This window comes from Aulonocara stuartgranti, assembly GCF_965226115.1.
Source record: "Aulonocara stuartgranti genome assembly, chromosome: 3".
Classification (NCBI taxonomy): Eukaryota; Metazoa; Chordata; class Actinopteri; order Cichliformes; family Cichlidae; genus Aulonocara; species Aulonocara stuartgranti.
Genome location: NC_138941.1, coordinates 50,698,066 through 50,720,281, shown reverse-complemented (window position 1 = coordinate 50,720,281; position 22,216 = coordinate 50,698,066). Strand labels below are relative to the sequence as shown.

Below are 22,216 nucleotides of genomic sequence, written 5' to 3'. Positions count from 1 at the left end.
AGGAGGGAGGTTGAACGTCTGGTGTCCTGGTGCAGCCACAACAACCTGGTGCTGAATGCCCAGAAGACAGTGGAGATTATTGTGGACTTCAGGAAGCACACAGCCCCACTACCACCATCATCCTGACTGACACCCCCATCTGTGGACTCATTCCGCTTCCTGGGTACCAACATCACCCAGGACCTGAAGTGGGAGCCCACCATCACCTCCGTCATTAAGAAAGCCCAGCAGAGGATGTACTTCCTGAGGCAGCTGAAGAAATTCAACCTGCCAACACAGACGATGATGCAATTCTACACTGCAATCATCGAGTCCATCCTCACCTCCTCCATCACTGTGTGGTACGCTGGAGCCACTATCAGGGACAAACAGAGACTGCAGCGTGTTGTGCGCTCTGCTGAGAAGGTGATTGGCTGCAGACTCCCATCTCTGCAGGACCTGTACACCTCCAGGACACTGGGGCGTGCAGCTCGGATCTCAGCTGACCCTTCTCACCCTGGACACAGTCTGTTTGACCTGCTCCCCTCAGGCAGGAGGCTCCGGTCCATTCGCACCAGAACCTCTCGCCATAAGAACAGTTTCTTCCCCTCTGCTGTTGGACACATGAACAATAACCGTATGACTGTTCCCACCACTAACACATGACCCTACGCTGTGTTCACTGCATCATTCCATGTTTGGCACTGATCACCACCTGCACTCATGTATATATCATGTATATATCTATCTACTTAGCACTTTTAATTCTTATTTTTATTTTCATGTCTATTTAAGCGTAATTTATGACAGTATGTTTGCACTGAAGCACCGCAGCAATTTCCTAATGTTGCAAACCTGCTCAACATTTGGCAATAAAACCCTTTCTGATTCTGAAATTAACCCTAGACAAAGTGAATCTGTGAACTAAGGTGTAGGTCTATTAAGTTATGTTGTGGTGATCCTCGAGTTGGAGGATGGGTGTTCATATTGGAGTACAAAAGTAAAACCAATGGAAGATGGACAAGAAAAGTTCAAAGCCATCAGGTCCTAAGTTTAGGAAAAAAGATTAAAGAAGAGGAGGAGAAACGAGCAAAAGAGACAAGTAAGCAGACTTGTCATTGGAAAATAGCAGGTCATGAATCCTGAAACAATCAGAATACTTTATTAATCCTTAAGGAAATTATATGGATTACAGTTATTCCAAGAGAAATTCTAATAATAGCAACAGTGACAGACTAAACTCCAAACAACACATTCTGTTACAGATTTTACACATTTAGGAAATAGCACTAATATATAAAGATCAATCAATTATAAATATCAAGGATTAAAAGAGTGGATAATAAATAAATATCAAGAAAATTGACAAGAATATTACAGAGTAGAAAAGGGCTTATGTAAAAAGGATGTAACTATTGCATATATATACACACACACATATATATATATACACACACATATATATATATATGTATATATATATATATAATTAATATTAATTAACTCCAGTGTGGATTAGTTGATGATTTTTGAATGCATCCATGCAACCAAAACCCTTTCCACACTGACAACAGACAAATGGTTTAATGCCAGTGTGGATGGCCTGATGTTCTTTCAAGGAACTCATGCAGCTAAAAGATTTTCCACACTGATCACAGGTGAATGGTTTAACTCCAATGTGGAGGAGCTGATGTTTTCTTAAGTTTCTACGCCGATTAAAAGATTTTCCACACTGATCACAGCTGAATGGTTTAATTCCAGTGTGGATGAGCTGATGTTCTTTTAAAGTTTTACTCTGAGTAAAAGCCTTTCCACACTGACCACAGACAAATGATTTAATTCCAGTGTGGATGAGAAGATGATCTTTTAAGCTTTTGCTGTGAGTAAAAGACTTTCCACACAGATCACAGGTGAATGGTTTATCTGTAGTATGGATGAGCTGATGTTCTTTTAACCAGTTACCATGAGCAAAAAACTTTCCACACAGATCACAGCTAAATGGTTTTAATCCAGTGTGGATGAGTTGATGTTTTTTTAAGTTGCCATTTTCAGTAAAAGACTTTCCACACTGATCACAGCTAAATGGTTTTAATCCAGTGTGTATGAGTTGATGTTTTTTTAAGCTGCTATTCTGTGTGAAAGTCCTTCCACACTGATCGCAGCTGAATGGTTTAATGCCAGTGTGGATGAGCTGATGTTGTTTTAACTTGCCATTCTCAGTGAAACACTTTCCACACTGAGCACAGAGGAATGGTTTATTTGCAGCATGGACGAGGTGATGTTCTTTTAAGCCATTACTCGGAGAAAAAGACTTTCCACACTGATTGTAGCTAATTGCTTTTAATCCAGTGTGGATGAGCTGATGTTGTTTTAAGTTGCCATTTTCAGTAAAAGTCTTTCCACACTGATCACAGCTAAATGCTTTTAATCCAGTGTGGATGAGCTTATGTCTTTTTAAATGTCCATTTTCAGTAAAAGCCTTTCCACACTGATCACAGCTAAATGCTTTTAATCCAGTGTGGATGAGCTGATGTTTTTTTAAGCTGCCACTCTGAGTGAAAGTCTTTCCACACTGATCACAGCTGAATGGTTTAAATCCAGTGTGAGCGAGCTGATGTTTTTTTAAGCTGCCATTCTGAGTAAAAGCTATTCCACACTGATCACAGCTAAATGCTTTTAATCCAGTGTGAATGAGCAGATGTTTTTTTAAGCTGCCACTCTGAGTGAAAGTCTTTCCACACTGATCACAGCTGAATGGTTTAATGCCAGTGTGGACGAGCTGATGTCTTTTTAAGTTGCTATTCACAGTGAAAGTCTTTCCACACTGATCACAGCTGAATGGTTTTAATCCAGTGTGGAGAAGCTGGTGTTTTTTTAACTTGCTATTTTGGTTGAAAGCCTGTCCACACTGATCACAGCTGAATGGTTTAATACCAGTGTGGACGAGCTGATGTCTTTTTAAGTTGCTATTGTCAGAAAAAGACATTCCACACTGATCACAGCTGAATGGTTTAATGCCAGTGTGGAGAAGCTGGTGTTGTTTTAAGCTGCTATTATGAGTAAAAGCCTTTCCACACTGATTGCACGTGAAGCTTCTGTCTCCACTGTCAATGCGCTGGCGTCTTCTGGCCTTCTTCATAGTGATGAAAGTCTTCTCCACAGGGATCACAAGTCGTTCATCTTTACTTGCTGGTATTGGTTGGTTTTTGTTGAGGTCATAAATTTGGAGAGGTTTCAGCACACTTCCCCTTCTTTTGCCTATGATGACAAAGAACTAAAACAGTGACATGCACTTCACAAAACCTATTTAGTGTACATATACATACATATATCTATACATACATACATACATACAAAAACACACACACACCTAGTGTGAAAATTAGTAATTAATACAAGGGATGGCTATTTTAAAGAATCTAAAATTTTTAAGAATCTAAAATCTGAATATGTTTTGAGTTACTTAACATTTTTTTTGTCTCCTAATTCCATATGTGTTCATTTGGAGTTTTAAAGATTTCAATTAGAATCTATAATGTAAAAAGTCATTATAATACAGAAAATGTTACATTTTTGTGATTTATATTGTTATCATGATAGATGTCTTATATCGGGATATGAGATTTTGGTCATATCGCACAGCCCTATGAGAAGGTGTGTCCAAACATTAGACCGGTGGCTTAGTCAGCCTGGCTACAGAGCTGTTCCTGTTTTCCTCATTTACTAAGATTTCATAACTTTACAGAGAGCTTTTTCTTGTCCAGGTCAAAAGAAGCATGAATTAGTCTTCAGTGTAGGTGTACTTAGGGCTGCTCGATTATGGCAAAAATGATAATCACGATTATTTTCACAGAAATTGAGATTGCGATTATTTGACGATATTTATTTAACCCTTTAAGACCTACTATAGAACCAAGTCCACCAGAGCTTATATTATTTTTTTACATGCTGTAGTGCCATTTGTTGGAGTATTTCAAGTTGCTATACAACTGTTATAGCCCATATTTTAATAATATGTATGCATTAAGTCCATAGTAACTACATTAATTGCAAAAAAGTGCAATAAACTACAAAAAAATTAAAAATAGTTTTTGTTTTTTTACATATATTTCTACTTGGAGAAATTTAAGAGGTTTATCCCTCAAAACTTTAAATACAAAAAAGTTGCAAAAAATAGTTTCCCACCACAGGAAATTTATTTTGAGTGTCTTCATAGTTTTATTTTGGAGATACACCAATTTTTATATACTGCAGGAAAAACAAAAAAAAAATCCTATGATGCAAATTTGCAAAGAAAACAGCATGTGCCTCATTTCACTGTGGGAAGTGTTACGAACAGCTGTTTCTGGAATATTATTTTTTGTTCCTGCAAGAGCTTTTTATGCAGTTTTTGCAAAGCTTTATGTGGAAGGAAACCCTGACCGAGGACAAGCTGATGGCATCAGATGTAAGTACAACTCCTCCGGTTTCATATGCAAAACAAATTATTGCGCTAGCTTACACGGTTCAGGTTCTACAGGGATTTAAAAATAGTTACACAAAACGGAGCGTGCTGCTCTGACCGGCTTTAAAGGGTTAACAATGACTTTAAAAAAATAATATAAAATAGTGTGCAACACCACTGAAGTTTTTTTTTTTTACTTCTCTTTTCAAACAACAGCAGTCACTCTCCTCTCCAAATAACTTCTGCTTAGCTTTCCGAGCTTCCCTCGGGTCCTCTTAATCAGCGGTCTCCAACCTTTTTTGCGCCACGGACCGGTTTATGCCCGACAATATTTTCACGGACCGGCCTTTAAGGTGTCGCGGATAAACGAGGGAGGGGCTAATAATCGGCTCAGTCATTTTTAATGATCGTTGCCCAGATCGTAATCGTGATTAAAATTTGATTAATTGAGCAGCCCTAGGTGTACTTATAAGTTCTTCCAGGGAGTCAAACTTCTCTGGTTTGTTGCCTTCATTTTCAGAGCAGCCAAAGTGTGCAGAGGATGTAATACTATTTACAAAATACGCTATCAGAGGGAATAAAGCACAACTATGTATCAGCTGTGAAAAATGTATCATGTGCAACACTAGAACATATTAATAGATACTTTATGATAGCAACATGTAGAGTGTGTAAAGGTTACAAAAAATCCAGGACCAAAAACTGATCCTTGAGAAGCTTATTTTCAGGAGGGTTAAAAACGGCTAATTTCATCCATCCATTGATTTAATGTAAGCAGGTTGAGAACATTATTTTTCTTCAGCAGTGATTTGTCTCTCATTTGGGATAAACAGGCAAAATGTCACTGTGTACAGAATTAGATGTTATTATTATCATTAAAATAACAACCAATTAATGTCTGTAGAATAATGTTGGCGATTTTTCTTTGTCACCTTCAGTGAAGAACCAATGTTTCTGACTACAGGTGCTGAGATGCTCCTCCTGCAGACTCTTCGCCTGCTGCCAGTCACCTGTGACAGCAAAAAGATTTTTATATTTAAGCCAGTTAAATTTATTGTATTATTGTAGGGCACTACTGCAGACCATTGTATTGTGTAGCATTATTTTGCCTCATAGGTTCAGCACCAATATCAGAATCAGAAAAACCTTATTAATCCCAGAGGAAAACTAAGTTGTCATAGCAGGAAATATACAACAAACAACATGCAATCACTGAGTGTAGAAACAGAGTTATGATGGATAAATATTATATAAAAAGATAAATATAGAGATATCGCAGGAACAAAAAGAAATTTGGGAGGGGGGGGGGGGTGTGTTTACGAAGACAGCTGCTACGACAGCCTGCCGCTAGATCAGCGCCATCTTAAAAGACACATTACTGGTTGGTGATTCTTTTATTAAATGTGGAATCTGTTGTATTCTATCCACCTCATCAAATCATAATACTCAGTACAACATCTTCATTTGAAGGAAAACAAATAGCTGAACACAAATGATTAAAAATATAAGGTCCTAAACTGCTGGAAGCTCCAAGCAGACAAAATGACAGGGGCTGAACAGAACGTACAGCCGAAAACAAAATTAGCTAAGAGAGAGAAACCCTGTAGTCAGTTATCGATTTAGGAAGAAATTATAATGTACTCACTCTGGATCTCCTCTCAGAATAACCCGAACTAAAGATCCCCCAGCGGAGGAGGCCGGCTTTGTAGTTGGACTAGGAGAGAGACCAAGCTGTCCGAGCTACGAGAGCCTATATCTTTCCAATCACGCATGAGAAACATAAACGTGATCTTCCGGAGACCAGAAGGGCAGCAGTAAGAAAGCTCAGCACAGTCACACTATATTTGTCACACCACAAAAGTCTCCGTCGTAGATAACAAGTATGATGACTGTGGCTATAATCATTACTCGGTAAGTCTACTTTCCGCTGTGTGCACGCGCAGTACTTCGTCTTCTTCTTTGTGGTTTGTCAGCGGTTGGCAATAACGACTCATTACCGCCACCAACTGGTAGTGATGTGTCCTGTGTGTCAAAGCTTCGAAGCGTGTGTCGGCTAATCTTGGGGGAGTTTTTGTAAAGCGCGTATCGAGGCTTTCTTTGATTACGTATGCAGTGACGTTCAAGGCCTCGCGGGCAGCCCGTACCATGTGACTGATTCAGGAACTGGCTCGCCGGTTCGCGCCAGATTCGAAATAAAATTGGCATCAAAACACAGCTGATTTCCCCCATCACATTGTGTTGTGGAATTAGATTAGTAGGTGCTACATAGATACTTGAGCATTTCATCGTTGATAAAACCAGCAAGGTAGAGATTTTTTTAATCTCCTCTCTCCTTATCTCATCTGTTCTTATAAAGTATGCACACAGTAATACATATCCCAAATGATAAGTACCATAATATGAATAAACAACACTACAGATCCTATAATCTCATTTCTGTCTTTTAGTTTATTAAAAAGTGAAGCGCCACACGCTAGTTTGTCTCATTATCCAGAAGTACATAAGCATAATTATGCAGTTACACAATCATACCAAAACTCTGTCCTGATAGTTTCAATCAATCAATCAATCAATCAATCAATCTTTATTTATAAAGCACTTTTCATACAGAAAAAATGTAGCACAAAGTGCTTTACATAGTTAAAAGCAGCCCACCCCACCCTCCAACTCACTCCCCACACTCTCAATACACATATATCCCCCCACCCCCACCCACACACACATACACACACGCGCACACTTAAAGAGTAAAAATTGGGCTGGGCTCGCATGAGCCAAGTGAGGAAACATTATAACAGGGAGCCGTCTGCACCGGGAGCCGGTCACAGACCGCAGCCTCCGGGCTGGGCACACAGCAGGAGGGAGGCCAAGGAGCCCCCCAACCAGGCTGAGAGGACCCCAGAGACCCAGCAGCCACGGTCAATAACAGCCCCGGTGCAGAGAGCGCCCTCCGAGGAAACACTGGAGATATGACGCAATACGATATATACAGGGTAAAATGATAAAATAAATAAGAACAGGATAAAATATAAATATAAATAGAGTAAGAAGATTAAAAAATGAATAAGAATAAAATCAAAAAATATTAGGTAAATCCTAAATTAATAATAGAATAACAGGATAGAATAAATAAGCATAAAAAATAAATAAACGCTAAGTAAAAGCTAAATTAAAAAGGTGGGTCTTGAGCCTGTTCTTAAAAACATGTACGTTCTCTGCGGCCCTGAGCTCCTCCAGCAGGCTGTTCCACAGACGAGGACCATACCACTGAAAAGCTGCCTCTCCGTGAGTATGTGTCCTGACTTTAGGGACAATCAAAAGGCCAGTACCAGAGGACCTCAGGGTCCGCGAGGGTTCGTATGGTAAAAGCAGATCTGAGAGATAAGAAGGCCCAAGACCATTAAGACATTTAAAAACCAATAAAAGAACTTTAAAATCGATCCTGAAACACACGGGGAGCCAGTGCAGCGATTCTAAAACCGGTGTAATGTGGGCCCGCCCTCTGGTCTTCGTCAGCACACGAGCTGCCGAGTTTTGCAAGAGTTGTAAATTTGAAATATTCTTCTTAGGAAGACCAGAGAGCAGGGCATTACAGTAATCAATGCGACTGGTAATAAAAGCATGCATCAGCATCTCCGTGTTGGCCCGAGAGAGAATAGGGCGGACTCTGGCTATATTTTTTAGATGATAAAATCCAATTTTGGTTACATGTTTAACATGTGGGATAAAACCAAGCTCAGAGTCAAAAATAACACCCAGGTTTTTCACTTGTAGCGAAGGACATAGTGAAAATGCCTCTAATTTAGACAAGAGTTTCTCTCTCTGAGCCTCAGGACCGACAATTAAAACTTCAGTTTTGTCCTGGTTAAGCTGTAAAAAGTTTTCTGCCATCCAAGATCTTATATCCAAGATACAGTTAAAAAGGGCATCCATTGGTCTGGTGTCATCAGGAGACACGGAGATGTACAGCTGCGTGTCATCAGCGTAACTGTGGAAGTTCACTCCATGCCTCCTGATGACACTGCCGAGAGGCAGCATATACAATATATATATATATATATATATATATATATATATTAGGGGTGCAACGATACACAAAATTCACGGTTCGGTTCGATACTTTGGTGTCACGGTTCGATATTTTTTCGATACAAAAAATGTTCATGCATTTTTAATTTGTCATTTATTAAAATTATAAATATATATTTTAACTCAAAAGTACAGTTTTTAAATTTAACCCTCACCCTTGTGCGTGTTTTTTATTTTGACAGCGAATGTGCACCTGCGGACCACTTATGTGCAGCCCTGGTTATTTAGCTCATCATATTGCAGCCACAGAAATTATTTTGTCCATGAAACCATAAAGCTGCACTTTCTTTTTGCCTTATAGTCTGATTTGTCATAACTTCTCCGTTTTGTGGTAAGCTTTTCTTTGGCTGTCACTTCTTCACCCTGACCTGTCTTATTTGGCTCAGCAGAACTGAAATGCTTTCGACTACTCCGCCGAGGCTGCACTCTCGAGCCTAGGCGGAGTAGTCAAATGCAGATTCACTGAGCGCTCAACACAGACAGCATCGTCAGAAGGAAAGTTGATGAAATAAATTAAAATTTTTGTATTGTTCGATACATATGCGTACGGAACCAAAAGTTTCTGATGTCATTTAAAAAAAAAAAAAAGAAAAAAAAAAAAAGAAGGAAAGTTGATAAAATAAATTACAAATTTTGTATTGTTCTTTTTTTTTTCTCCCCTTTGGTTTTCTTTCTTTCTCTCCCCCTCTTTCTTTCATTCTTTCCCCCTGTCCTATCCCACAGTCATGTCTGTCCCGTTTGCAACTGAAAATAAAATAAATTCATAATTATAATAAAGGTCAATCAAATGGACCAATATGATGATCCACTTAAAATAAATCCTCTTGGCATCTTTCTTGGCCTCAAGACAACAATTCTGATGGCTATAGATCCAAACGGGACACAAAAAAAAAAAAAAAAAAAAAAAAAATTGAAAAAAATTGTATTGTTCGATACATATGCGTACCGAACCGAAAGCACTGCATCGAACGGTTCAATATCGATACGAATATCGTTGCACCCCTAATATATATATATATATATATATATATATATATATATATATATATACACACACACACACACACACATACATACATATATATATATACATACACACACACACACATACATATATACATATATATATATATATACTCACGATTCGATATTTTTTCGATACAAAAAAATGTTCATGCCTTTTTAATTTGTCATTTATTAAACTTATAAATATATATTTTAACTCAAAAGTACAGTTTTTAAATTTAACCCTAACCCTTGTGCGTGTTTTTTATTTTGACAGCGAATGCGCACCTGCGGACCACTTATGTGCAGCCCTGGTTATTTAGCTCGTCATATTGCAGCCACAGAAATTCTTTTGTCCATGAAACCATAAAGCTGCACTTTCTTTTTGCCTTATAGTCTGATTTGTCATAACTTCTCCGTTTTGTGGTAAGCTTTTCTTTGGCTGTCACTTCTTCACCCTGACCTGTCTTATTTGGCTCAGCAGAACTAAAATATATATCTGTCTGTGAAGGTTCTCAGTCATCCAGGTCATCGTAGTAAAATATAAATCCTGCTGCTTTTACACACGCACTCACATAAGCTCAGCGATTCTCTGCGCGATCAACCTCTCACATGTTTAAGCTGCGGGAGATTTCACATGTCATGTTTGCATAGTAAGCTAACGATTAATAAGACGATGTCAGAAGAATTGGTGCGCAAATTATCATCACTCACAGATCAGTGCTGTCGCTCTCTATACACAGTTCGCGCGATTGCAAAGTGAAAGCAAAAAAACAAGCGCAAATTCAAAAGCGATTTTTTTTAATGTATATATATATATATATATATATATATATATATATATATACACATTAAAAAAAAAACAACCACCCAGCATGCCCCTGCGGGCGGTTTATCCTTCAAGCTCGGGTCCTCTACCAGAGGCCTGGGAGCTTGAGGGTCCTGCGCAGTATCTTAGCTGTTCCCAGGACTGCGCTCTTCTGGACAGAGATCTCCAATGTTGTTCCCGGGATCTGCTGGAGCCACTCGCCTAGCTTGGGAGTCACCGCACCTAGTGCTCCGATTACCACGGGGACCACCGTTACCTTCACCCTCCACATCCTCTCGAGCTCTTCTCTGAGCCCTTGGTATTTCTCCAGCTTCTCGTGTTCCTTCTTCCTGATATTGCTGTCATTCGGAACCGCTACATCGATCACTACGGCCGTCTTCTTCTGTTTGTCTACCACCACTATGTCCGGTTGGTTAGCCACCACCATTTTGTCCGTCTGTATCTGGAAGTCCCACAGGATCTTAGCTCGGTCATTCTCCACCACCCTTGGGGGCATCTCCCATTTTGACCTCGGGACTTCCAGGTTATACTCGGCACAGATGTTCCTGTACACTATGCCGGCCACTTGGTTATGGCGTTCCATGTATGCCTTGCCTGCTAGCATTTTGCACCCTGCTGTTATGTGCTGGATTGTCTCTGGGGTGAAGCTCGCACACAAGAATTTCACTCACATGTGCTGTACCAATGTACCTGCACATGTGATGTGATAATAAAAGTGATTTGATTTGATTTGATTTGGTGTGATAGACCCCAGCCTCTATGGATCTTGTGCTCAGAGCTTGTTCTTGTGCTGCCATGATTAGTGCCTCTGTGCTGTCTTTCAGTCCAGCTTTGTCCAGCCACTGGTAGGATTTCTGGATATCAGCCACCCCCTCTATCTGCCAGTGGTACATACCATGCAGGGGCCTGTCCTTCCATGATGGTTCCTCGTCTCCCTCCTCTTTCTTGGGTTTCTGCTGCCTGAGGTATTCACTGAGCACTCGGTCAGTTGGGGCCATCTTCCCAATGTATTCTTGGATGTTTGTTGTCTCATCCTGGACTGTGGTGCTGACACTCACCAGTCCCCGGCCCCCTTCCTTCCGCTTAGCGTATAGCCTCAGGGTGCTGGACTTGGGGTGAAACCCTCCATGCATGGTAAGGAGCTTTCTTGTCTTTATGTCAGTGGCTTCTATCTCCTCCTTTGGCCAGCCTATTACCCCAGCAGGGTACCTGATCACGGGCAGGGCGTACGTGTTGATGGCCCAGATCTTGTTCTTACCATTCAGCTGACTCCTCAGGACTTGCCTGACCCTCTGCAGGTACTTGGTGGTTGCAGCTTTTCTAGCGGCCTCTTCATGGTTCCCATTCGCCTGCGGGATCCCCAAGTACTTGTAACTGTCCTCTATGTCTGCAATGTTGCCTTCTGGTAGTTCAATCCCCTCAGTTCTGACTACCTTCCCTCTCTTTGTTACCATCCGACTACACTTCTCCAGTCCGAACGACATTCCAATGTCATTGCTGTATAGCCTGGTAGTGTGGATCAGTGAATCGATGTCTCGTTCACTCTTGGCATACAGCTTGATGTCATCCATGTACAGGAGGTGGCTGACAACTGCTCCGTTCCGTAGTCAGTATCCGTAGCCAGTCTTGTTAATGATCTCACTGAGGGGGTTCAGGCCTATGCAGAACAGCAGTGGGGACAGAGCATCTCCTTGGTAGATCCCGCACTTGATGGTGACTTGTGCTATGGGCTTGGAGTTGGCCTCTAGTGTTGTACGCCACACCCCCATTGAGTTCCTGATGAAGGCTCTTAGGGTCCCATTGATCTTGTACAATTCTAGGCATTCCAGTATCCAGCTGTGGGGCATTGAGTCATAGGCCTTCTTGTAATCAATCCAGGCAGTGCACAGGTTGCTCAGTCTGGTCTTGCAGTCTCGGCTGATTGTTCTGTCTATCAGTAGCTGGTGTTTTGTGCCTCTGGTATTCTTGCCAATTCCTTTCTGTGTCCCACTCATGTATTGACCCATGTGCCTGTTCATCTTAGCCGATATGATGCCTGACAGGAGCTTCCATGTAGTACTGAGGCAGGTTATTGGTCGGTAGTTGGAGGGGACCGGTCCCTTCTTGGGGTCCTTGGGGATCAGGACCGTTCGACCTTCGGTTAGCCATTCCGGGTGTCTCTCGTTAACTAGCAGCTGGTTCATTTGTGCTGCCAGACGCTCGTGGAGTGCAGTCAGCTTCTTCAGCCAGTAGGCGTGAACCATGTCGGGCCCTGGTGCTGTCCAACTCTTCATACTGGAGACCCTTTCTTGGATATCTGCCACTGTGATGGTTACTGGACCCTGTTCAGGGAGGTCGCTGTGGTCTGCCCTCAGATCCTCTAGCCACTGAGCATTGCCGTTATGGGTTGCGTCCTTCTCCCATATGCTCTTCCAGTATTGCTCCATCTCCAGCCTTGGTGGTGCTGTTCTCTTATTATTATTATTGTTTCCTTGCCACTGAGAGTACACCTTTGCTGGTTCTGTGGAGAACAGCTGGTCTCCTGCCTTCTATCTCTCTGGTGTACCTCCTCAAGTGGCTGGCCAAGGCTGTGTGTCTTTGCTTGGCAGTTTACAAGGCCTCAGGTATGGACAGCTTGCTGTATTTCTTAGGCACCTTATTTGTCGCACCTTTCTGCAACTCCGTTAGTTGGCTAACCTCCCTCCGTGCTACTTTGATCTTGCCCTCTAGCCTCCTTCTCCATGGAGGGTACTGCCCCTTGTGGCTGTTCAACTTGTAGCCAAGCATCTCACTGATCACTGCTGCCGTATTGTAGATCAGCTTGTTAGTGTCGGTAATCGTGGTTGTAGGTATTGCCCGTAGTGCTGCATTAACATCATCTAGCAGACCTTCTGAGGGTACTTCACGTAATCTTGGTAACCGGCTACGGGGGACACCGTACGCAGACAGCATCAGATCTCAAAATGGTGGAGCATTGATCAAACTCTTATAGCCTCTAGTGGCCCCCACCTTATCATAAAAGCCTAAACATTCACATTCTTTCTCTCACACAGCGCCTAAGCTACGACCTTGGCTCACTGTTTATCTGCTCCTGCTGAGATGGGGCAGAAAACTCCAGTATGTTCTGTTCTCTTCTAATCAGACAAATAAGGCGATGACTTTCTGCGAACAGTATTTCTTATAACTCAGCAGTATAATGCATCATAAAACAATATCATTCATTCACAATAAATCAGCAGTCTAATATAATGCAAATCAGTTTAACAAATGCAATAGTTATCACCTTCTTCTAATTCAGGAGAATAATGCAAACTAAAACTACATAATAATTCACAATCTTTAATTAGGGGTATAACATGGCATAAAATAATATTATAATCCCACACTCCCCCTGATGAGCTCTTTAGAATAAAGAGCTCACCTACACCCTGTAATCCAGTGTGGCCAGGTTCATCTCTTCTCACTCCTGAGGCCCTTTGTCCCCCCGTTGGGTGAACCATATGTGAGATGACCTCTGAGTTTGCGCAGTTCAGATGCAAGAAAAACTATTATTACAACAATAGCAGGTACAGATGACACTCCCCAGTCCTCCCACAGCTTTATTTTGGTGCTACCTTATACTCTTCAGACGTACTCAGACTAGAACCTCTGTCCAAGGAGCTTTTAGCCTTTATTTTATTGCTGCAGCTACCAGTGTCTTCCAGTTGGGTGATCCTCTGCTCTTCTTTCTTCAACCTCAGGGGTTAGACAACCCTTCAGTCGTTGCACAGATCAGGGGATTATTCTGCCCCGATTTCAAACAACGATCTGTGTATCCTCGGGTCCTGTGTGTCCTGTGTATCCCCCAGAAAAAGAAACAGGAAAGTGTCCCCCTTTTGCCCAAGAGCCTCTCGAACCTCATTGGTCTGGTGTTCCTGGATTTCCGCCAACCCCTTCATGGTTATTGCTGTGTTTATGGGATCCATCCTTTTGAGGTGACTAATCGGAGCCCAAACGCCATGACACTTGAACCCAGTTGGTGTCTCGGCAGTCACTGTGTCTGTCTCTGTTGCGAAGGATCCTCGTATATCTGTGACCTCGTCTGGTGTCTGTTCCTTTCTCTGTAAGAGACAGAAAACCAAAACTCTATACCTAGCTCTAATAATCTAATGTTGTTATCTACTGATCTTCTGGTGATTCAGAATTGGTTTAGAATATTCAGAATGTCCCAGGGACTTATTCTAATCATATCCTATGTGTGTGTAAGCGTGTTTGCATTTAGCCCTCTGTACTCAAGGCATTTCCTACACTTTATCAGTCCGGACCATCACGCCGAACGAAGCTTATGACCTTCAAAAGACCGAGTGCCAACTCATTATAAGCACATTTGCAGTGTGTGTGTGACAAAGTGGGTGAGAAGACCATTTGTCTACATTCTTAGTTAACATTCTTGTTTTGATTTAACCATATTTCACATGTAATCTGCAATAGGCAAACATCTATTATCCCGGGTTTGTTTATGTTCTGCACTTTTACAGATTATATAATATAACATCTTGGTTTAAATCAATTCATACAAGTTTGTTAAGTTAACATGTTATTTCTTTCAACTGTTAATTTGTATTGTTTTGAACTTACCTTTACCTACCTGTCTTCCAGAAGGAAAAGGAGGAAATGTAGTTCTACTTCCTGCTTTATACCTTCTGGGTTCATCTGAGGTCACAGGAAGGGACCAAGTGCAGGAGGGGAAGAATTCTTATAATTTAATAAAGTTGATTTTAAAGGGTTTATAAAGAAATAGAGTTAATGTTGTGATATGTATTGATTACACCAGAGTTTATGTTGCCAGTCAAGAGGAGTAGTAGAGGATGAATATAATCATGTTCATCTCACCTACCTACTGAATGGAATAGTCCAGAGGAGAAAGTGTTTGATTAAGGGGACTATTTAAGCAGACGAACTCAGGTGTTTCGGAAGAATGGTTCAGGTCAGTGTAGCTGTGTGCAGTTTGACCTTAATTTCCGTTGATTTAAGTTCAGTTATGTTTATTTGAATTGAGTTAATTATAGAGTTGAGTTTCTTATTTGTTTCTTTGTAAATATTGTTGGGCCACAGAATGGTGAATAAATCACTTGCTACACTGGACAGCATCAGTCTCCTGCACTTCTTTGACCGCTTAAGTCGAGTCCTACCACAGTGTGCCTGAAAATTATTATTAAAACCACTCATTTTAACAAAAGACAGCAAAAACAAATTAGCCATTTTTAATTCTAACATTTGCCCCCCAAAAATCATGTGTTTGCTTCCGCCTACTGTCCCACGGTTTCCTCTCCAGTGTGGTACTCAGCTTCTCATGAACACAGGCATTTTATCATCTAAATGCTATTCAGTTCATTTCAATGATTAATGCATAAACATGGAAATAATGATTTATGCTTCTCACTGGATCTCTAAAAAGTCCGGAAACCACTATTAGCTTAAGCTTTACCATACCTAAGTTATTAAAACACAAATGAAGTCATAAAAATGTTCATATAATCCTTGTTTGATGTTAAAACTCAACTTCCCCCCCTTTTTTGACACATTCCCATGTGTCAAATCAACGGAGCTAGAAAATCAAAAGAAAAGGTTAGTGACCTCCTATCTTAGAAGGTATGAGACCTCCTCCTATCCAGTGTCTTTGCTCCAGTCCTGTCAGCCTGTGCCAGGAAATGAAACCAATTTAATTGTCATGTTAGATCTATTCAACTCCTGGCTCCAGAGCCTGCGTCTGCAGAATTGCCAAGAAACAAAACCCGTAATGATATGAACTTCACTTGAATATGAACTTGTTGACTACTTTTGACACAGCAAAGGAAGATTCTCTCCTCCTTGAGGACAGGCACTGACTCCCACTTATCTCCTGGAGCCAACTGTCCCTTATAGAGACACAATATTGCAGCTACAAGGTTTTGCAGATTGTTAAGTTGATCTGTGTGTAATGCTCTGAATCAGGTATGTAATATTAAATGAATGTCGTTTAATTAACTGCCCCTACTTAAAACTTAGCAAAAGATATAACTGAATAAAAGATCACCAAGAAAAACATGATATCAGTGTTATGTAAGCGCGTGCGGCCTTCTATGCTCGAAGTCACTCCAGTCCATAGATCAGCCAAACATCGCGTTGACCGTAGCTTTTAACCCTTATTAACTTGAGCACAAATCTATAATGAGCAACAAACTGCAATATGTATAAAAATGATCATGGTTACACCTGCAATGAAAGATCATATGATTATCCTGACACCTGTAAATAGAAGATTAACCTGAGGTTATAACAATCACTGTAATACAAATGTTAATGTATAACAATGTAATGTAACAATGCTTGTTATATGATTCTGATGTAACAATAATGCTGATGCTAAAATAACAGTAAAACACCCCCTTTTATCCCGTTTATAAACTTGACACATAAACGTTCATCCATGCCTCTTTTAAATTTTATTTCCCCCTGCTTTTCCCTTACTGACCACAGCAGGGGAATCTTTGTCTTGATTCAGCCATGAATCCAGCTCACCTGATTCATCACTGAGCCCCACCGTGACTGGCATCTGACAGGGTGGCGCTGCATACTCTTCCTTTAATGTCTCTATGTTCAATCTGTTAATTAGAGTGCTTAAACATGAAGTAGACTACGTCATGAATGCTTTAAAATGCTTTAAAAGCATCAACATCAGCTCTTCTCTGACAGCATGGTGGGAGTTTCTAAAATTGACGGCGTCTTCATTAATCCCATGCAAACGTACACCTATCTGGAACAACCCTGACATATTACAAAACAATAATATGATAAACTTTTCAGATTGGAGTGGTAAAGGAATCAAATATTTAGAACATATACTAGAAGGAACAGAATTTATTTCATTTGACAGACTAGTTACACAATATGGGATCAACAAGAAAAGATTTTTAGAATATCAACAAATTAAATCCATAGTAAAAAAGAAATTTAAACCGGGTCAAGTTGAACTACAAACACCACCAAGTGTGGTTCAATTTCTTACTCTTAAAACCCCCAAATTACTATCCAAAATATACAGAATGCTTTCTAAAACAGATGAATCAATATCACTTCCTATTGCAAAATGGGAAGCGGATTTATCAGTTAACTTAGACCTAAACTTCTGGTCTCAGATTTGCTTAAAAACCTTTCATCTAGAGCTGGGCGATAGAACGATAACGATATGTATCGCGATATAACTTTTACTCGATAGAGAAATTAAGCTATCGCGATAGACCTCGCCGCTCTTGTTCTCTTAAAAAAAAAAAAAAAAAAAAAAAAAAAGGTCAGCCGATCCAAATTCAGTAGCGCAGAGCCGAACCAATCACAGCCGCAGCGTCACGTCGCGTGACTTGTTACGTACAGCACAAGTGCCAAGCCGCACGTGTGTTTGTTTGGGAAGCAGCCAGCGGGTAATGGAGGAAATGAGTGTGCCGACTAGAAAAATCAACCGATTGTGACCGAAGAGAAAACAGATGATGGTTCCAATGCCGGAGAGATTGTCGAACGGAAGAGCCATAGAAGTTCCGTAGTGTGAAGGTATTTCAGCTATTTCAAGTCTGACAAAAAACAGAGTAGCGTGCACTGTAAATTGTGCCGACAGCAAGTCTGGAAATACAATAAACTGGAGCATGCGTCACACTGTGCGCCACGTTATTGTTTCGGTGAAATGAATTTCTACAATACTGTTACTGTTAATTCTACTCTCTGCAGTGTTTAAATGCTTACATATACACACAGTTACTGTCCGTCCACACATACGACTCGGTTCTGCTTCTATGCCCCAGCTTTGTTTACTTTTTCCCACCGAGGCTTCTAGACTTCTGATTGGCCAACATTTCGGCACGGTTAGGAATCTAGCGCCACCTGCTGCTTTGGCATGTTCATAGCAGCGTTTTCCTTCATTTCTGCCTTTATGTGTGGACGGGATTATTTTTTAAAACGAAAACGGAAAATCTCAGTTTTCAAAAATACCCGTGTACGTGTGGACGTAGCCTCAGTCTCTGACTGGAAGCGCTAATTCGTCATTCGGCTTTTGTCAGACTAAAGTAACTGTTAAAACTGTTTGAAAAGCTCAGCTATACAACAAGGAGAGATTGAGAATTTCCTTTTAGTTCTCAGTTTATTTGATATTGACAGAAGTTAGTCAGTTTTGTCTGTTCTTCTGTAAAACAAACTAAGATTTATTTTTAGAATTAATATTTTGTTTCTAAGTGGAATTGACAATTTAGTCTGTTTCGTTTGTTCTATTTTGAAACTTAGACGCTTTAGCGGCTGCCTTTTGTGTAGTTTGCAATATTTGCCTTTATTTATCTGAAAAAGTCTCATGTTCCTTAAGTACATCTACCCTGTTGAACTTATTATGGGAAATAAATATTTAAATCAAAACAAGCTGCTGATTATTTCACATTTTACTTGTGAGCAACGGCACATTTAAATCTTACAAATAGTTATTTGGCTTATATCGTGATGGATATCGTTATCGCCTGAAATGAAAAAAACATATCGTGATATGAAAAAATCTCATATCGCCCAGCTCTACTTTCATCTAATTAGAAATCCCAGTCTTCAATTAATTCAATACAAAATATTACATAGAGTGCACTATACAGGTCATCGGATGTTCAAGATGGGCTTTACGTCTACCAACAACTGCTCACACTGCCAAACCAATTCACCGGACAATTATATCCACGCTCTTTGGTTCTGTCCACCAGTTCAGAAGTTTTGGCGCGAGATATGTGAAGACTTATCGAAGTGTCTGAAATGTAACATTCCAACTTCCCCCTTAGTGTGTTTGTTGGGCAGCTTAGATAATGTCACTTCAGAAAAGAATATAGCCCATATGGTTTTCACTGCCCTATGCATAGCCAAGAAAACAGTCCTCATGAACTGGAAAAATAAAAATAATCTTAATTCTAACCAATATAGAAATTATCTATTAGATTACATTAGCCTTGATACAGCCTCTGCCACCACATCAGATCAATTGCTCTGGGCTCCTTTGATCAGCTCCATCACCTAGTGGGGGTGGGGGGTCATAGTTTGGTCCCGCCTTCACTGTTGTGATTGGTGTGGGAGTAGGGACAGGCTTAGGGCGTCGGGGGGTTCCCCGGAGGCATCTTCCTTGGGGGGGCTCAACCCGGGGTAGCGGTCATGTCCGGTTAGGGGCTCTGTTGGCTCTCAGGTGACTGTTTCCTCGCGGCTGCGTGCAGCGGGGCTAGGGGAGGGTCTGTGCTGACGGACGTGGGTTACTGACCTGGTAGCCTGGCTGCCCCTGGGTGGGTCCGGGATGAGCGTGAGGTTCTGGGGGCGCTCCGTCTCTGGGCTGGGACCCGGACCGGGCCTCGGGGGCTTGGGTCCTGGTTGGTGTGTTGCCGGGGTTGTGGGCGGGTGGGTGAATGGGGGCCCAGCCCTGGAGCAGGGTGCCGCCGGTGCATCGAGCCACCTGGGGGGCTCTTCAACTGGTGGGGGAGATTGTCACATCTTGCAGGAGCTTTCCTCTCCTCAGGAGCTCCCTCTGCAGGAGGGGGAGATACAGGAGAGGTGGAGGAAGATCTCAGCCTGGGTGTTTATTGTCTTATGTAGTCTGGAAGATGAGTGGATGGTGGGGTGGGTGCAGTTTTCTCTGTGGTGGGGTTGGGTAGACTGTCCCGGGCTCTGTGGGGCCGGGAGGCGCTGCTGCACTGGGCCCCGGTCTGGATGGGCCTGGGCCCCCTTTCCCTGGCGGGTCGCGGAGTATGGGGGTGCCTACTGGGGTCAGCGGGGGAGCTGGCCCCAGGGAGGGGTCACTTGCCCCTCCCTTCCTTCCCTCCCCATCTCCAGCTGCCTCCCTCTTCCCGCTCCACCACAACCACCCACACATGCAGGACCTTGGAGTAGGGGTATGTCACCAGGGTGCAGAGGAGGCTACCCCCCCCCCCCCCCCGTCCCCTTCTGGCTGCCTCTGCCTCAATTTTATCCCACAACTTAGACATTCACATTACTCGCACTCTCATTACACATACATATAGGATCTTGGGGGTGGGCACGATACACGGAATCCAAAGTACCATCAGGGTGTACACCCCACCCCTGGCGTCGTTGCCCACCTCTCAATTTTAAATACACATAGACATTGAGGGCTAGCAGGAGGGACCATGCGCTTACCTGCTGCTCTCTGGCAGGTAGCTCCATGCCCTCCTGGGTTTTAAATGCACCTTAGAACACAAATGCATCAACACTACAATGAGCGAGTGGAGGGAGGTTTGGAGTCTTCTCTCACCCCCGTTCTCTGCGACCTGCTGGAGCGGGGGGGGGGGCTAGGAGGAGGAGTTGGCCGTCCGACTGCGGTCTGGAGTGTGGGGCCTTCCTGCTGCTGCGGAGTCGGGGCGGTCTGCCTCCCCCCACCGCAGGGAAAAGGGCAACACCACCTGGGTCTGGGTGCAGTTCCCCCCCTCAGGGGCAAGGGTACCTAGACCCGGTTTGTAGAGTACGCTTGGGGAGTGTGATCGTGTGTACAGCGTCTCTTTATGTCTGTCTCCACGGTGGTTGAGTGTGGAGTAAGTGCATATGAGAGCATGAGGGTGGGAATGGATGTTTGTATCTGTGTGTGCCTGTATGTCTGTGTCTATATGTCAGGTTGGGTGTCAGGCGCCACCTCTCTGGGGACATCTCAGGCCCTCCAAGGTTTGGAGGCCTATCTCCCCCTACCACCACTTCCCCTGCCAGTGGCGGACCCCCTCAGACATCGGTGCGTTGGTGGCTCTCTGTGTCCGGGGATGGGCATCCAGGTACACACCGGCTCACTCCTTGGCGGCCGCCCATCGGGGCCTGGAGCCTGGGGCTCGCTCGGGCCACCTCGGAGGTGGGGTGCCCCCGGCCTCTCGGCCTGGGGCTCGGTCACTCAGGCGCGGCTGGCTGCCGGCGGAGCTCACGGGCGCATCACTGCAACTCCCCCTGGCTGAGTGAGCCCTCATCTGGGACTCTCCTCAGCTCTTTCTGGGACAGTGGCGCGGCTGCCCCTCTGTTGGTCTTCCTTGGTCTCTTGTGTTCTGGGGGCCTCTGGATGTCTGGAGTTTTGATCTCCTCCATACCTGCTTCATGCCCTGGAGGACGGGGCTGTGGCCCCCCCACACCCTCTAGCAGATTATTACAAGAAGGAACCTTTTAAAAAACAAAAAACAAGCGCGTCCATGCTCACAGGTGTACACATGGGTGATCACACCCACAAACTGCACCCTTTTTGGCTCCTACCTCAGGGCACACTGTGTTCTGTTGGTCTTGTGTGCTGCACAGTGGTGTTTAGTGTTTGGTATTTGCTGTCGTATTCCCATGTATCATTGTGGTGTTGTTTGTTCTGTTGCTCTTGTTCTCTTCTGCTTGTTTTCTTTTTTCTTTCTCAGCAGGTGACCCAGGTGATCGATAGATGCATTTTTTTCTTCTCTGCCCGTTCTGTTGGTTTTTGTCTTTTGCCCTTCTCCCCCGTCCCTCTTCTCAGCTGTTTCTCTTTCCCTCTTTCTTTCTCCCCTTCTTTCCCCCAGTCAAGTCTGTCCCGTATTCAGTAAGTGAAAATAAAATAAACAATAAAAGGTGAATCAAATGGACCATTACGGCAAGGCTGGGATGGTCAGTTTGGTAAAGTAAATCCGTTGGGCATCTTTCTTTGCCTTTAGACAACAATTCTGATGGCAAAAGAGCCAAACGGGACAGGAAAAAAAAAAAGAAGAAAAAAAAAAGAAAAAAAGAAACAACTCAAGTTTATTCCACCTGGTCTAATTTTTCAAACCTGGGAATTGCCACTTGGCAGTGCGTAATGATAATTTTTGTCATTAATTAATTGCTTGAGTAATGTCTGTCAGGAAACTGCTTACATTTTGTGTCTAAGA

The 22,216-nt window shown here is 42.6% G+C and overlaps 1 protein-coding gene across 1 annotated transcript; it reads right to left on the bottom strand.

Annotated features, from left to right (window-relative positions):
• Positions 1-1,125: 1,125 nt before the first annotated feature.
• LOC309703797 (uncharacterized protein) lies at positions 1,126-6,429 on the bottom strand. The gene is made up of 3 exons (XM_082528704.1): positions 6,069-6,429; positions 5,356-5,433; positions 1,126-3,237 (listed from the first exon to the last, which is right to left on the bottom strand). The coding sequence occupies exon 3, from the start codon at positions 3,116-3,118 to the stop codon at positions 1,475-1,477; it is 1,644 nt and encodes a 547-aa protein (XP_082384830.1). The 5' UTR covers positions 3,119-3,237; positions 5,356-5,433; positions 6,069-6,429; the 3' UTR covers positions 1,126-1,474.
• Positions 6,430-22,216: the final 15,787 nt, after the last annotated feature.